The sequence below is a fragment of the Glycine soja genome, chromosome 18, assembly GCF_004193775.1.
Source record: "Glycine soja cultivar W05 chromosome 18, ASM419377v2, whole genome shotgun sequence".
In the NCBI taxonomy this organism is placed as follows: domain Eukaryota; kingdom Viridiplantae; phylum Streptophyta; class Magnoliopsida; order Fabales; family Fabaceae; genus Glycine; species Glycine soja.
The window spans coordinates 56677292-56695267 of record NC_041019.1 but is presented as its reverse complement, the minus strand read 5'-3'; the positions used below and the strand labels follow the sequence as shown (position 1 = coordinate 56695267).

At 32.3% G+C, this 17976-nt stretch overlaps 4 protein-coding genes across 4 annotated transcripts; 3 read left to right on the top strand and 1 right to left on the bottom strand.

Annotated features, from left to right (window-relative positions):
• Nucleotides 1-517: 517 nt before the first annotated feature.
• On the top strand, nt 518-2534 carry LOC114395249 (probable mediator of RNA polymerase II transcription subunit 37c). The gene is made up of 2 exons (XM_028356976.1): nt 518-783; nt 862-2534. Exons 1-2 carry the CDS (start codon nt 567-569, stop codon nt 2496-2498), a joined length of 1854 nt encoding a protein of 617 aa, XP_028212777.1. The 5' UTR covers nt 518-566; the 3' UTR covers nt 2499-2534.
• A 6306-nt stretch (nt 2535-8840) lies between these two features.
• LOC114395275 lies at nt 8841-9614 on the top strand. Its single transcript, XM_028357010.1, has one exon. It carries the CDS (start codon nt 8949-8951, stop codon nt 9360-9362), a length of 414 nt encoding a protein of 137 aa, XP_028212811.1. The 5' UTR covers nt 8841-8948; the 3' UTR covers nt 9363-9614.
• Nucleotides 9615-11915: 2301 nt separating this feature from the next.
• Nucleotides 11916-12724, top strand: LOC114395273. Its single transcript, XM_028357007.1, has one exon. The coding sequence runs from the start codon at nt 12103-12105 to the stop codon at nt 12514-12516; it is 414 nt and encodes a 137-aa protein (XP_028212808.1). The 5' UTR covers nt 11916-12102; the 3' UTR covers nt 12517-12724.
• Nucleotides 12725-12906: 182 nt separating this feature from the next.
• LOC114395265 (transcription initiation factor TFIID subunit 6-like) lies at nt 12907-17663 on the bottom strand. The gene is made up of 8 exons (XM_028356998.1): nt 17448-17663; nt 17206-17343; nt 17013-17108; nt 16217-16341; nt 15590-15722; nt 14638-14763; nt 14405-14513; nt 12907-13459 (listed from the first exon to the last, which is right to left on the bottom strand). The coding sequence occupies exons 3-8, from the start codon at nt 17064-17066 to the stop codon at nt 13095-13097; spliced, it is 912 nt and encodes a 303-aa protein (XP_028212799.1). The 5' UTR covers nt 17067-17108; nt 17206-17343; nt 17448-17663; the 3' UTR covers nt 12907-13094.
• Between the last annotated feature and the right edge of the window lie 313 nt (nt 17664-17976).

Here is a 17976-nt window from a genome sequence, read left to right as displayed (position 1 = left end):
ATTTCTTAAATTCCAACAAAAAAAAGTTAGGAAACTGTGAACCACGATTCAGTCTAACTACCTAACTTGATCGGATCATCATTTCCTTGTCATACATAAAAGATTGCCCTATCAACTTAAAGAAGGAAAATCATTGAATGATAACTTAAAAGTCTTTTAGTTTTCCAATTTCCTGCCCTAGTTAATGGGAGTAATTAAGTTTGTGCCATTTCCTATGACTGGGCACATGTATACACTACTTAACTTCAATACGGATGACGATTCTATTCTAACACCTTATCAACTTAAACAAAGAACATTAACGAATGCTCTCTGATTTTTAGTTTTCCAAATTCCATTGGAAATCACTTCGAATAATTAAGTAATGATTTCCAATGGCCAGGCAGATATAAATTCCTTTTATGCAATCAATATATATACGTATGTTTAATTATAAATATTTTAGCTGATTTTCATATTTCACGCGTATAAAAATCTAACTTGAAATATTCAACCATACCAGAAGTCTTTCAAAGCCTGCATTCAATTACTACTGTTCATCTGGGTCTTCATTCACGTGAAATAGAATGGCCAAAAACCAGGGATTTGCCGTAGGAATCGACCTTGGTACAACCTACTCGTGTGTTGCAGTGTGGCAGGGGCAACAAAATAGAGTAGAAATAATTCACAACGACCAAGGGAACAGAACTACACCTTCTTTTGTCGCTTTCACTGACGATCAAAGGTTGATTGGTGATGCTGCTAAGAATCAGGCTGCAACCAACCCAGAAAACACTGTCTTTGGTACGTTTTTTTTCCTTCTTGATTATTCTCTGGACTATTAAAGGCAAAATGAACAGCAACATATTATAAATTTTGCAGATGCCAAGAGGTTAATTGGTAGGAAATACAGCGATCCCACTATTCAAAATGATAAAATGTTATGGCCATTCAAGGTCATAGCTGATAATAATGACAAACCCATGATCACCGTTAAATACAAGGGCCACGAGAAGCTCCTTTCAGCAGAGGAAGTGTCATCTATGATCCTCATGAAAATGCGGGAGATTGCTGAGGCATATTTGGAAACACCGGCAAAGAGTGCTGTTGTTACAGTGCCTGCTTATTTCAATGATTCTCAGCGTAAAGCCACCATAGATGCTGGAACCATAGCTGGCCTTAATGTTATGCGGATAATCAATGAACCCACTGCAGCAGCTATTGCATATGGCCTTGACAAGAAAATTAACTGTGTTGGAGAGCGTAACATTTTTATCTTTGACCTTGGTGGTGGTACTTTTGATGTTTCTCTCCTTACAATTAAGGACAAGGTCTTCCAAGTCAAGGCTACTGCAGGGAACACCCACCTTGGGGGAGAGGACTTCGACAACAGAATGGTGAATTACTTGGTGCAGGAGTTCAAAAGAATGAACAAGGTCGACATTAGTGGTAACCCCAGAGCTTTACGAAGGTTGAGAACTGCGTGCGAAAAGGCGAAAAGGACACTCTCGTTTGCTGTTACAACCACAATTGAGGTTGATTCATTATCTAAAGGCATTGATTTCGGCATTTCAATCACTCGTGCAAAGTTTGAGGAACTAAATATGGATCTCTTTGAGAAGTGTCTGAAGACTGTTAAGAAGTGTCTTAAAGATGCAAAGACGGACAAGAGCAGTGTACATGATGTTGTCCTTGTTGGTGGTTCTTCGAGGATTCCCAAAGTGCAGGAACTATTGCAGGAATTCTTTGAGGGAAAGGATTTGTGCAAGAGTATCAACCCTGACGAGGCTGTCGCTTATGGAGCTGCCGTGCAGGCTGCTTTGTTGAGTGATGACATTCAGAATGTTCCAAATTTGGTTTTGTTGGATGTTGCACCGCTGTCACTTGGTATATCCACAAAAGGAGATCTCATGAGTGTTGTGATTCCTAGGAATACTACTATTCCAGTTAAGAGGACTCAAGAATATTTTACAGTGGAAGATAACCAAACCTCTGCGCGTATTGAGGTTTATGAAGGCGAGAGAACCAGAGCAAATGATAACAATTTGCTTGGTTTCTTTAGTCTTTTGGGATTGGTTCCTGCTCCTCGTGGCCATCCTGTGGATGTATGCTTTACAATAGATGTAAATGGCATTCTATCTGTTTCTGCGGAGGAAACAACCACTGGTTATAGGAATGAGATTACCATAACCAATGACCAAAAAAGGCTTTCAGCTGAGCAGATTAAAAGAATGATTCATGAAGCTGAGAAATATCAGGTTAATGATATGAAGTTCATGAAGAAGGCTAATACAATGAATGCTTTGGATCACTATGTTTACAAGATGAGGAATGCATTGAATAATAAGAATATCAGTTCAAAGCTTTGTTTACAAGAAAGGAAGAAAATCAAATCTGTAATTACAAAGGCGACTGATTTGCTTGAGGGTGATAATCAGCGGGATAAAATAGAGGTGTTTGAGGATCATCTAAATGAGATTGTGAACCTCTTTGATCGTGTCATTGGCAAGTTTGCTTAGATGTTTTTTAAGTTTCTATTTTTTGCAATGCTGAGATCTGTCATTTTGTTTGTATTGAATGCAAACTTTTCTTATTTATAGATATTATTTGAACAGTGTTGTAGTTTAATATATTTGTGCCGGGCATGTTTTAAAATGTTATTATTGTTGACTTTGGCTTCTGTTATTGTTATTGAATTCATCTTTGGATCAGTTCACAAGAACAAGCTTTGCTATGCGTTGTTCATCTTTCTCTGAATGGATCTCACTCAAATTCAGTCTCTGCTAATACTGAAGTTGATTTTGATAAATAGTATCCGCATTTATCTAATGGTACTCCTCTTCAAAGGCAAAGAAGGGTCCTAACCAGGTGAGAACCATAGGTGTTACATATTACACATACAAAATTCGCTTCAAATTGCAATCACCTGCCAAATGGCATGTATACGAATAAGAATTCACATTTACGGCAGAACAGCCTTGCTAGTCTTGTTTTCCCCATCTCTTCCCATAATTTTATCTTTGAATAGAGACACTGCTTGATATGATTAAAAAAAAACTAGCCAACATCAGTTTACTGGTTAACTCTCAATGCTGGTTAGACATGCTGATTAAAAAAAAATTGTGGTTAGACATGGCTTTGTTTTAGTGATTTATAGGCATGCTCTCCCGTTGATCTTGACAGCAAGTCAGCAATGCCTTGGAATAAATAGAAAACTAAGCACCCAGTTACTGTGCGACTGAGTGTAAAATGCATCAAAGAATCATTGCGATTCCTTAATTTCAAATAACAACTTTTTAAGTTATTCTTCTGCACTAAAATGTGTCTACAAAATTGTAGTTGACGTGCCATGACATTAGTCTTTTTTCCTGTCTTGCGAGCTATTTCACATTGCACCCAATAGTATTTTTTCCTGTCTTGCGAGCTATTTCACATTGCACCCAATAGTATGTTGTCAAAAAAATGAAAAGGATAAAACATTAGTAAAAAAAAGTTCCCTATTAAGTTGTGTTAAATTGTTAGTGTCTTTCATTGACATGCAATCTTTTAATTAACAAAGAAAGGGAAAAAACTCAAAAAGACACGAAAAAGGAACAAGAGATTTGAATGTCTTACTGAGAAGAAGAGTTAACAAAGACTATTTTTTTAATATGTCTTTAATCATGTTAAATACCCATTTTTTTGTGTTTGTACTCTAATGAAATTTTATTGTGTTAATTCTTAATAAAATTATATTTTTATTTTTGATTCTTAATATTTTGTTTTAATTATTGATAAATTAGTAAATTTTATTTTAATTTCGACTATTAACAATAAATTTTTTTTATCAAATAATAGACATAAAGTTCATCAATTTACTGAAAACTAAAAATAAACACAAAGGATAAAAAAATAAAATTATTATTTTATTAAAAACTCAACTCAAATAAAAAAATTATTAAACAACAAATACAAAAATTAAATATTTATTAACAATAAAAATGTATTTAATTTTTTTCTCCTATTAAGAGGACTATATTTTATAGTTTTATTGCATCAATATAAAAATGTAAACCTACAAATCCCGTGACTTAATATGATTATTAGATTGACGTCTTAAATGTAAATCATACTCACGTGACACTTTCTCCTGGCGCCGGTTAAAGTTTTGATTAATGCCGACACAGGAAAATGCCTTTGCAGCTCTGCAACACAACATATTGGTCTCACAGATTTGTTTTATGATACAACCAAGATTGATGAGCATAATTCTTATCAAATGTTGGATTTTTAATTGTTCTCAATGCTGTAATTCTAATCAAATCTGGGTTTTCAATTCTCATTATCGCTTTGGTTGGAGAGTGGCTTACACTCCAATGTCGTGGTCACCAATCGAGCTTTGATTGTCTGTGAAAGCAAGAAAAGAAGGAGTGGATGATCTTTCAAGTAAATGAAATAGCATCATAAAAGTTGAAGTCAGGAATGGAAAGAGATATTCACTTTTATTGTTATAACTCCCCTCTTATTATTTATCAAAAGTTAACAAGACAGTGTAAGCAGTAAAGTTCTCGTTCCCAGTATTTAACATAGATGAAATATACAATTTCATATCAATTAATCCATCTTCCGCTGGACGATAATAAATTCATATTAAAAGATGTTTTTTATTCATAAAAAAATATTTGACAACAAATAGGTAATAACTAAATGTCAAAATTAAAAGGAGAAGATAAAAATTAAATTATATTTAAAGTAATCAATTATTTTCATTCTAATAGAATATTGATAAATTCGTTTTTGAATATATCATGTAGACTCTTTCTTAACGATAATGAATTAAGTTAATGGATTAATAGATTTGTCTTTTTTTTTTTACTTTTAGAAATTAAAATTTGAATTTTCTTCATTTCAGTCATTAAAATTTGAAATTTTGAATTTTGATCTGTTAAAAACAAGTGATATATTAACACTTCACATGTTCAAAAACAAAATAATTATTTATCCATAAAAGAATGCTCACAGTGCCAAATGCCTTCTAAAAGGAAACATGAGAAAATATTGGATTGGGCTTTGGCCACAAGTTCATATATAACATAAGAGATATTGCTTTATGTAATTCTGTTGCTTCTTGCATTTCCTTCTGGTTTTTGGAATATTCAATCCATAATATATATATATATATATATGTGTGTGTGTGTGTGTGGGGGGGATGGTTTGGTGCACTCTCTTCTGAATACTTGTCAATACAATAAAAGATATTTTAATCTAAAAATAAATAATATAAAAAATATTATATAAAAATTGAATCATATAAAAAAAAAAAACAAGTAACATAGGATCATTTATCTATCCGCCACTTAGTGTGTGTCTGGGGGGATGGTTTCGTGCACTCTCTTCTGAATACTTGTCAATACAACGTGTATCTCATTTACTTAAAAAATATTTTAATCTAAAAATAAATAATATAAAAAATATTATATGAAATTTGAATCATATATAAAAAAAAACAAGTAACATAGGATCATTTATCTAACCGCCGCCACTCATGACTAATCTACATGCTATTTTAGAATCATTTGAAAACTAAACTTTTAGCTAAAAACAAAGTAATTAACTATAATCCCAAATGGGAAAGGTTAGGGATACACATCTTTCTTAACAAACTCCCTCTTATTTTAATGTTTCTCTAATTTCAATTTTTTTAATAAATTTAATCAATAGAAAATAATGTATTTAAAGGAGTGTATTAAAAATGCGTTGCTATCACGAATCACAAACTTAATATAGCCCAACCCACTAAGCCCGATTGCAAAATCACTCAATTAAACCTTAATCTCGTGGACCACAAAAATACCTTGGTTTCAATTTGGACCATAAGAAAATAAAAATCCCAATTAACAAGAAGCAAGCAAACTTGGAAGGCATTGACTTTTATTAATTGAGACTATGTTAGAAAAAAGATATTCTGGCATGGAAATTGTCATGGCGTGGCCGTAGTCATCATTCTAAAAGTAGTTAATACAGTGATTATCATATTAATTTAATGTAGTGGTCATTATGTTAACTTCCAAAATTGCATGTATTTAAAAAGGCACAGTGTACTAAATAAAGGTAGAGAAAATTCACCAAGCTTGCTTTTCGGGCTATGTCTTATCTTTTGTTTCCTGTCATTGTAGAGACTCAAACACCATAGATGAATGACTTGACATGGCATGGTTTTGTTTTCGGGCTATTAAGGTTCTGTCGTTTTTATTTCATTCTTAGTGGGGTTGGCATGAAAGTGTGGTTGTGGTGCTAATATACCACTGGGTTTTATATGACAAAGGCCAAAAGTTAACATAATACCATCACAAATGATCAAACAAACTTTCAACAAGCAGGTTATAAACTCATTCATTATATGGCAGCACTCAAAAGCAGAAAAAATGAAGCATGAACTGAAAAAACACAATTATAATTAATATTTAAGAAAGAAAAAAACACAATTTTTGATCAAATAAGAACTTATAAAAAAAAAAAAGAATCTTATCATGATTCCGTCAAAAGAACTTATTATGATTCTACAAGACTCGGACAATCATATTTAATAATTTTCACCTTTCTTCTTCCTTTCTGACTTTTATTCGTTGTGCTGCTTCATCGTTTACTTTTTCTTCTCACCACTTACTTTATTATGCTCATCAAATCAAGATACCTTCTGCTACGACCCTTTTAATTTCTATTTGCAGCTTCCATTTCGCCTTATCATTAAAAGAGTTGTCTATTAATAATATATATATATATATATATATATATATATATATTATATCTTTTTACATGCATGCTTGGAACTCTGGTGTGTGTTTGAATTCAGATTATCATGCCAAATCACTTTGAAATACGAGCCAACATAATTTTATATAAATATAAACATCTTTAGTTTTATGTTAAAGATTCAATAGGTTTAGAATTAATTGAGTGGAAGTAATTTTAGGTGATTTTTGCTTTGAATCAAAATTTTATACTATATTAAATTGTACTACTAATTTACTTTTAGAAATTAACTTATTCAATAAAAAATACATTAAGAATATTAAAAATATTCAAATATAAAATCTCATTACTTCAAAGATCAATTTTTCAAAATCTATTTCATTCAAACTTATTTTGCAATCACCCACTTACTCAAGTCATTGGCTTTTAGTTATAAATCTTGAACGTGAGAAGGATGTAATTTTATTATAGGTACTCTTCATTTTTCTTAGAGAGAGAGAGAGAAAATGATTTTTTTCTCTTCCTTTTAAATAAATAAGATATTTTAATGTCCCTTTTTAAGATTTAGAAAATCAAAAGATCTCTCAATCTAAAAGTTCGATCAATAATATTATAACAAATTTAAGAAGTATATTTGTAAGAGTTATTTGAGTTTATGAATATGATTTATGAATTTCTCATGATGAGTTTTTTTCTTATTTCAATAAATTTTTAATAAAAAGTAATAAATAAGTAGTTAACCAAACTACACCTTTTAAACTAAAGTCCAAAAGGGTGGTTAACGGTTTTTCTTTAATAAAAAGAATTAATGATAAAGTACAGAAAACAGATATTTTTAGGCTTTAATAATATTAGTGATGGACTCATGGGGCAGCAAGCAAGAGATGCAAACTGAATAGAAAATAAAAAGGAGAGAGGGAGAATAAACCAAGAAGATACTTTATTGCAAAGTGCAAAGCATATATAATAACTTTAACTTATTGAGTTTGTTAAAATAATCAGTGGGTATCTCTGTTTAAGACTTTCAACTTATGTTTCGTTCATTCAAGGAAAGACCATTCTCAACAAAACTTAAATCGGTCTTCTACACGCTAAGGGTTTTAGACTTTCAACATCCACTTTGCCAGATACCAATTGAAAATTCACATACCCGCCGACTTTACAGCATTTTCGACAGTAAGGGTGTAATTTGATTGTTGGACAAAAATATCTTTAGAATTAAACATAAAATATAAATATTGTTTTGATTTTTAATTTAAATATTACATCAAATTTTAATCAAACTCAATCAAACCAAATCAATTTTTTATAGTTTGATGTGATTTCATATTTTTTAATTTTTTTATTATATTATTTAAAAATAAATTTTATTTAACATATTTTACTTAAAAAATATTATTTTCACTTTTATTTAACATTAATATAAAATTTTATTTTTAACTCTTTTTTAATACAATAATAACTTATCTATCACTTCATGTTTAATACTATATTCAATAATATTAATATATTTCTTTAACACATGAAAGTAAAATATATATTACAAACTAAAGGAAAAATAATAAATTATTTAATATTTGTTATTAATTATCATGATAAAAATTAATCTAATCATGGGTTTATTCGGTTTGTTCCGAGTTTTTCTAACATGATCTGAAAATTAAACCAAACAACAACAAAATATGTAACTTTTTTATTATTTGTTTTGTAATTTTCAATTTAAGTGATTTTTTATTTTATTTTTAATCAATTTAACCATTTATAAACAATTTGATTGGATTTTGAACACCATCACTTTGGCCCATGTAATATAAGCCTTTTGATCTGAAATATTTACCCAATGATCAATGATTATTTATCAGATGTTCCCCTATTATATTCCGATCATTTTCCACCGTAGACTCTGGATTTCTGGAAATGGAAATCAAATTCCAACAATCACGACCCAAAGTTGGAAGAAGGAAGCATCCAATATAATATATATAGAATAAACAAACCACAGGACACTAATTAAACGTGACACACAAAACAGGAGAAGGTTTCGATACCACTTCACATTTAATGTAAGTCAATAAATTAAGAATATATATGCTCTTGGAACCGACTAACCAACACTATAAATTACTAAGGAGAATCAAACTCTATTCATCAACAAAAAAAAGAAAGCACTAGCATTTCATTTGCAACACACTTACACAACCCTCTCCTTTCCATTTGGCCTCGAGTAGAAGAGAAAGATGAGTGTAGAAATTTTGGATGGTGCCACCATTGTCAACTTCCTTCAGGATGAAGAAGCATTCAGTGTCTCAGTTCTTAACCGGTTCTCTCACCTTGACACAGACAATGATGGTCTTCTCTCGTATGCAGAGATGTTGAAGGAGCTCCAAAGCCTGAGGGTGTTGGAAACGCACTTCGGTATTGATGTGGAGCCAGACCCAGATGAGCTTGCTCGTGTTTATGAATCCTTGTTCGTACAATTCGATCACAACTTGAATGGCACAATTGATCTCGACGAATTCAAGAAGGAAACGAAGCAGATGATGCTTGCCATGGCAGATGGATTGGGTTTCTTGCCGGTTCAGATGGTCTTGGAAGAAGACAGCATCCTTAAAAAAGCTGTTGAAAGAGAGTCCAATAAAGTGGCTGCTTAATTAAGTACTATTTTATTCAAGAAGCTTGCCATTCATAGAGTTCTGCTATTGTTGTAACATTTTAATGTTCTGTTTCTTGTTATTACTTGTTCCAGTCAAAAGTCTTAAACTGCTTTTTTTTTTTTTGAATTCCTTGTGTACACTTGAACTGAGCTATCTTAAGCTGACCTTTACATCTCTAGCCCAAGAACTAGAGTAGCTGTTGAGAGAATGATTGAAATTATGACCATCTAGATCCTTATTTTTCTATTATTATTATTTAGTCTCCTAATACGCTGCAGTTAGGAATTTGGCATGCTACGAAAACATTAGACTCGCCATCACCCTATCCGATAATTAATATCCACCCACATCTAAAGCATCTATTTTTAAAGTTTATTGGACTTGATGGTAATAATTTATGACAGTTACAATTTTATTTTATTTTAATTAAGAAAAATTTAAGTAAGTTGAATCGCGGGACTCATTAGACATATCTCAAGGTTAATTGACACTTACAGAAATAATTATCTGTTAATTGTACACTAACAAATTTGAATTCATATTGAGGAATTAAATTTTTGTTATTAAGTATGAGAGTATGTGTTATATATTTACTTATAGTTTTATTTGTTATTATTTTTTTTGTTATGCATTTAGTGTATTTCAAGATTGTTAATATAAAGGAAAGTATAAGTTTCAGATTTCATTTCATAGTATTAGAATATCTTTCCTGTTTCCAAGAAGTGGTGTTTGAGTTCAATTGTTCTTGAGGGTTCCACTAAACAACTAAACACTTGCACCGAGAGTTCAAAATGCAATTTTGACAACTTAATTAGACATGGCAATTGGGTGGGTCGGGTACGGGTATTATCTCCCCAATCTCTTACCCCGATTCCTTAACATATCCCTATACCCGTACCCGATACCCGACGGGTTTGAGTCTATTGTCTCATCCCCGTACCCGTCGGGTATCGGGTATCCCTAATCCCGTTCCACACATCATTTAGAAAAATATTTTTTTTAAAAAAAATTATTAAAAATTTGATTTTAGAAAAAAATAAATTGATTGTTAAACATTTATTTTTAACTACTTATATATCAATAAATTTATTATAACGCGTGTGTCTACATAAATAGTTAAGAAAATAATATTAAATTATGTAAAAAATTTAAAATAAAATTAACTAGTAATAAAAATTATATGTCTTTTGATTAAATTATGCAAAAATTCTAAAGATTTTAAGTGGTGGGGCGGGTTCGGGTTCGGGACGGGTCTAGTAATCTCATACCCGTACCCATACCTGACTTTTGGTTATCGGGGAAAACCCGAACCCGAACCCATACCCGGTCAACTCGGGTATTATCCGTCAAAGTCGGGACGGATTCGGACGGGTACCCACGGGTACGGATTTTCTTACCATGTCTAAACTTAATCATAGCATTGCCAATTTTGAAGATCCTACGTCATATTTGAAGAACAAGTTTGAAGAAGAACATAATAATTTAAAAGTTTTTTTTTTTCAACTTACAAATGAGAGTATTGTGAGCATTTTTTTATTAAATTACATTGTCTCCCCTATAATTTTATCAAATTTGTCTTTATATCTCTCTTTTTTGTATACACAAAATCTCATTAATTATTTAAAAATATTACATCAATACGCTCTTAATTATTTAAAAAATATTTCACCGTATATCCTTATAAGAAAAGTTGTTGTAATCGTTAAGAAAATAGAATTGTCTACAAGTGTACAATCTCAATAAACTTCAGGTTGTCAATATAATTTTCTCTTTTTTTTTTAAGTTTTGGAAAGTTTAAAGATCTCTCAATTTAAAGTACAGCAATTATATGACTTAATCAAAAAGTGTTCGGAATTGTGAATATTATTTGTGATTTTCTTTAGTTACTTTTAAACTTATTTCAATCAAACTTATAAATAATTTTTTATTTAATAAAATTTATTAAATAGGTACAAACTAAGCTATACCCTTTAAGTCAAGTGCAAACGGGTGGTTATGGGTTTTTCTTTTTTCTTTTTTTTTTTTTAAAAAAGAAAAAACTGCCAATAAAGTACAGAAAACAGATTTTTTGACGCCTTGATATTAGTCAGGTGGCAGCAAGTTGTAAACTGAATAGTAGAGAGAGAGAGAGAGAGGGAATAAACCCAGAAGATCCTTTATTGCAAAGTGCAAAGCATAATCAGTGGGTATCCCTGTTTAAGACTTTCAACTTGTGCTTCAATCTTCACTGATTCGGTCTACACGTTAAGGGTTTTAGTTTTAGACTTTGCCGAATGCCAATTATGTATTATTCCCCAACCCTCACTATTTCTTTTTTTATTAGTAGGAATTGAAGATTTATAACACTTAATAAAAACGTCCTCACTTATGACCCGTGTAATCTAAGCAGTTTGATTTAAATATTTAGCCCCGTGATCAATGGTTTCTAGAATGCAGACGGGAAAATTCCAACAATCACGACCAAGGGTTGGAAGGAAACTTCCAATTTAGTCCTTTAACTAAAGAACAAACAAAGTAGCACACTAAATAAACGTGGGACACAAAACAGGAGAAACTTTCGATACCATTTCATCTTTGGTTTATAAGGAATCTATGCTCTTGGAACCAACTACCTGTACTATAAATTACTAGGAGGAATCAAACCTTCGTCAAAGCACTAGCATTTGCAAACACACAACCCTCTCCTCTCCTAATCCATAAAAACTATCTTTCATTTGGCCTCGAGTAGAAGAGAAAGATGAGTGTAGAAATTTTGGATGGTGCCACCATTGTCAACTTCCTTCAGGATGAAGAAGCATTCAGTGCCTCAGTTCTTAACCGGTTCGCCTACCTTGACACAGACAATGATGGCCTTCTCTCGTATGCGGAGATGTTGAAGGAGCTCCAAAGCTTGAGGGTGTTGGAAACGCACTTTGGTATTGATGTGGAGCCAGACCCAGATGAGCTTGCTCGTGTTTATGAATCCTTGTTCGTACAATTCGATCACAACTTGAATGGCACCATTGATCTCGACGAATTCAAGAAGGAAACGAAGCAGATGATGCTTGCCATGGCAAATGGATTGGGCTTCTTGCCGGTTCAGATGGTCTTGGAAGAAGACAGCATCCTCAAAAAAGCTGTTGAAAGGGAGTTCCCAAAAGTGGCTTCTTAAGTACTAATTTACTCAAGCCTGTAATTCACAAAGTTCTAGTATTGTAATATTTTTAATGTCCTGTTTTATATTACTGTTTCCAGTATAACGACTTACACTGGTTTTTTTGTAATAAATTCCTCATGGTCGTGAACTGATCTTAATGACTTTTTACACATCCATAAAGGAAAAATTACACCTGAGAATGATGAAATTATCACTGTCTAAATCCAAAAGCCATATCAATACTAATCTTGAATTTTTTTCACACCCTATTTTTTACACTAGTCTGTTATCTCTTCTCTTCCATTCTCTTTTCTTTCTTGAAGTGTATGCACTCATTTGGTGTACAAATATTATTTTCCTATTAGTACTTTGGTTATTATTTGACTTTCTGAATAGGCTGCAATAAGGATTTTAACATGCTACGCAAACATAACATTTCCCGTCACTCAACCCGATAAGCAACATCCCACCACCAACATCAAAAACATCAATATGAACTTGGCATACCATGGAGGAATTTTAGTTTGTTTTCGAAATAATGGTCTATGGGTTATCCAAGTTCTATCCATCAAATTACTATGATACTCCCTAAGTTACAAGAACATATACATCTCAGGAGCCTGAATGAAGGAGAGAATTCCTTCACCAAACAACTCAAACAGTGATACCAGGGTACGTCCTGAGTTAAGCTCGTCCTTCCAAACCTGGGTGAGAGCAGCAGATGTCTTCAATGCCTGAGTATCACCCCTGTTACTTCTAACTTCTCTATCTAAAGTAGTCTCATTTTTCATCTGTGTGTTAGATGATGATGAGCCAATTATTGAATCGGCTGAAGAAGCTTGAGTCCCTGCCTCCTCTTGCTCGTGATTCATTAGGTCCACACCAATCTCACCATCCGTAGCAGCTTTTTTCAAAGGTGGCTGCTGTTCCAATTGCTCAGGGCTTGCCTTGCGTTTATCTTAATAATCAATCATGTACAAACAAATCATGGAGAAGTACAAAGCTGATAATTGATACTTTGGTTTGACAAAACCACAGAACAGACATGCGAAAGTCTCAATTGGACCAACTGCAAACTTTATTAAATAATCACAACACTGATCTATAAGATAAAACCATTGGAAAGTTAGCGCCTCCTAGTACATCAGTTATCAAGAACTTCTTAAGAAAATAAGAACCAAGTAACAGAACTTGTAACTGCTGCAATATTATCTGAATTATAAACAGAAGTGACCTGAAAGCATTACTTCTGTACATGAATATTTAGATGATATCCTAGTATAGTATAGAAGCATGATTACCAGCTTGTTTACTAGTTCATTAGCATATTCCTGGTCAAATGGTCAGTTACTTTTAATGAAAAGATTTCATAATTTCTTTTTATAAACATAAAAATGTATCATTATTCAATTACTTAGAAATGTTAGACTAAAGTGAACAAGAAATTACTGATATTCGATAGACATATACTTCTAAGTGTATTTTATTACAAGATACAAGAGGTAGACCTTTCACAACTCAAACAAAAATTCACAGATGAATATTCTAAAAAGCTATTAAGATTACCGGATTTTAGGTATAGAGGCAGGAATTGATATAAAAGAGAATGAAACTCTAATTAATATAAATTATAAAGTTTGATGTATTACAATGTATTGACGTGTTGGTTATGTTCATAAAACCTAGAGCACTAGACCATATTATTAATCCTATTTATAATTATAATCCCATCTAATTAGGGGAATGAATTAGGAAAAGATAAGGAAATATGGTAAACAATCCAAAGAGACAATGAGGAAATAAGAAAAAGTGTCTTCCCTCCTATGAGCAGGTTAAAAAAATGATACTGAGATTTCCTAAACTAATGACCAATATTTTCTTGGGTAACGAGGAAAATACTCACGAGTTGAAGTAAGAACTTTTGCATTGGTCTTCCAGACAGCATGAAGGGGAGGAGATGGAAAAGTTGGGAAAATCTTTAGTCGATCATATATACACTGACCTGCAGCACGCTGAATGATACGTTACATACTATTATCAGAACAACCATATTATACTAACTGAGACTGACATTCTTCAGTTGTAAAATCACCTATTTTTTACTAACAAGTGTCTATATGTGACAGCATATCTTACCAGCAAGGCTCCATAAACCCGCCAAGCTTCATGCCTTTTCATTTCATTTTTCTGCATCTCAAGAAGCATCTCTGGTTCAAGAAGTCGCATATATGTTTCAAGGTTCGGCAGCAAAAGAAGGCGAACCTACTTACAGTGCAACAATAAACATTAAAAACATATCACAGCCTCATATGTAAGCATCAAATATAACTTGAGTGAAACTAAGAAATACATCATATACCATGCAAGGCTTTTTTAAAAATTAGTCGTTTAAACCCCAAAGTTCCAAATCTCACTTCAATTAAATTTTGTCCTCAAGATTATGATATATATAAACTATGTTACTTGCCCGCTCTATAATTATATATGAATAAACATCAAGCAAGAAGCACCTTTATTTTTCCCCAAACCAAGACTTTAACAAAGGTGTCAACTCTCAAGATGCTTCACAAGTTCACAATATTGAAAAAATAATGAAATAGCATGTTCTTCCCACATTAAGCATAGGAACCTAATGATAAGATGATGAAAAACATATATAGTCATTGCATTCTGAAGTTATCATCTTAACCAACATAAGTATATCATATGTTGACATCAAAACCTTAAGGATTAAATCAATCAATTTCAATTAGTGATAAAAAGGATTAAGAAATAGGTTGAGCTTAAAGGATCAAATCTGTTAAGTCAGCTGAATACAAAGTTAACTTCTTTTCCTGTCTTTCCTCTGACCCAAGAGCAGCCTCTTCCTTCAATTCACCTCCAACAATTTTTTGTATGAAAAAAATTTTAATCTGCTCTTTCTGATGCCATGCAAGACCAAATTCTACTATACACATTGCAGGGTTATATTCCAACATAGAATAAATACAAATGTGCTGGTACATTGATTTTTCTCTTTCACAATATTTTTTCCAATTTTGGCCTTTGACTAATTCCATAATTGCCAACAACATAGACAGGCACATACCACGTTGGGACCCAGTGCTCCTAACCCCTGAATTGCACCATAGTGTTGCGTCAATGCCTTCTTGGGATCCAAGAATGCATTCAGCAATGTTTTTGTCAACCGAGACTGGAGATTACTGTAAACATGTCCAAACCTGCATGAAACAAGCATTTAAAGCAAGAAAAATTGCAATAGAATCAATAAGAGCCCAACAAATAAGCCACACAATACTTTGAAACTAGGCAAACAAGATACCTAAAATCATAAAGCAAAACTGGATTTTCCAGCTTACAACTCAATGATTCAACTGTTTGTACCAAATTTTACATCTTCAAAGGCCAACGACTAAGCCAGGAAAATGCTTGATAACTCAACAAAAAGCATAAGCTTTAATCATACAAATTCACCAAATAAAACCATTTAAGTGTGCCTTTGAACTGGATCTCCAAAAACAAAGGTGAATTTGAAAGGAAATACACAATAAATTTAGTATTGTTTGGCTTTGCTACTACAAAATCAAAAGACACATAGAACAAATTGCAACAACCAACAAATAAATAGGATACCATACCAATAAATGTATTGAGTGAAAATTGCTTGTTTCCATTAATGCAAAACATATAACAGAATAGATAGAGGATATCTCACCTTTTGCATATTGAGGCAACCAGATTAGCCGTAAAGTCTCTAAGTTCCCAGTGGTTGTCTGCCAACCTACTGCCCAACCTTTTAGCAACAAGGCAGGTCACAACAGATGGCATCAACTGGTGTAGCTGAAGCATGCAAAAACAGAAAGAAAAAGAGGTAAAGAGATGGTTTCACATTAACTCATTCATGTGAACCAAGTAACATACTAAGATCTAAATGGCCTTTCGAAAAACACATTTTATGACAAAACACTGTGGTGTCATTTGATCCATGCAGCTAACCCCACATATATGGAAAGACTTTTCTAGTTATTCATTCTACTTCATTTCACAACCCTACAAATTATTAAACTAGGATATTGATATTTACAAATTAAAATATAAACATGGAAACCACTTTATTAGATAATAAAAGCCATTAAGTACTAACAAATGGACATGACTTTCTGAATCTGCCCCATTGCTATCTTGCAAGAAAAAAACCATACCAGAAAACAGAACCCAAGCTGATGGGGCAGCCTACACGGCAAGAGACAAGAAAGTATAGCAGTAAGTACATTTTTTTTATTTGCCTTCAAATTTATGGGGCAAACAGGTCATGGGTTGTTAGGGCCATCTTTATAGACAAGTCAACTTAAATATCTCAGGATGCTTTCATAATTCAATGAACAACAGAATTCCAAATAGAAAATGATAAAACAACCAACATTTATGTAAATATTAATAATACTATGTTGATTATACAAAGATCGTACTATGTCAACTCTAAACCCTAAATCAACAAGAGGCAAACTTACATATGGTTCAATATGGATGTGAGGGTTTTGCAGAAGGCTACTAACAACTCGCATCAAGGCAAATAGAAGAGGATAATTATTCAAACCACAGGAAACCTGACAAGAATGGAGAAGCGTGCATTTGTAATGAGCTACAATAAGGAGAATTTTCCATTTTTATCAACCATTATCATAAATAGACAAATATTATTACCTCATCAGCTATAAAGCATGTGAAATAAGGAACTAGTGGATGAAGTCCTGAATCAGTAGCCAAACTTACTAATGCCTCTTTAAAGAGAACTGATTCAGACTCACTCAAAGTAAGCTCGGCCACTTTGTCAAAATACAGCTGCAAGAAACAATAAAACAAATGAAAATGAACCACAAGATGAGAAAACAAAATAGCTCATGGTGGCTTAATAATTTTGAAACCTGAAGCTCTCTGGATAATACATGCTTAACAGGCAATTTGATGTCAACTGGAAGGTTATCATCTTTCTGCTCATGTTTTTTGACATCAGAAGGAGCTGAAATTACTGCAAATAAAATAATAAGTAAATAAGTATTCTTAAAAGGGGCAGGGGAGTACAAGTTACAGATAAATTGGAAGAAGTAACAAATAATAGATCTTGAAGCATTAAGCTGCCAAACGGTTCCTGTTTGTTTGCATCATTGTATGCATATAAATATATACTAATATTTCTGAAAATCAGTCTATTTATAATTGGATTTATAAGCTTTTCTCGTCTACCATTTCCAATTTATAGTGACTTAGTGCTTATGAAGATGCTGATAATTTTTTAATCTAACACGTGATAGTTAATATTTTTTTTAATAATTAATAACGTTTAAATCTAAATTTTGAGACTAAAATTATATAATTAGATAAAAAAGAAGAACAAAATAGATAAATAATTTAAAAAAAGATCAAAATAAAAAATTAAAGACATCTAGAGAGATTCCTCTTAATACAATTTCTCTT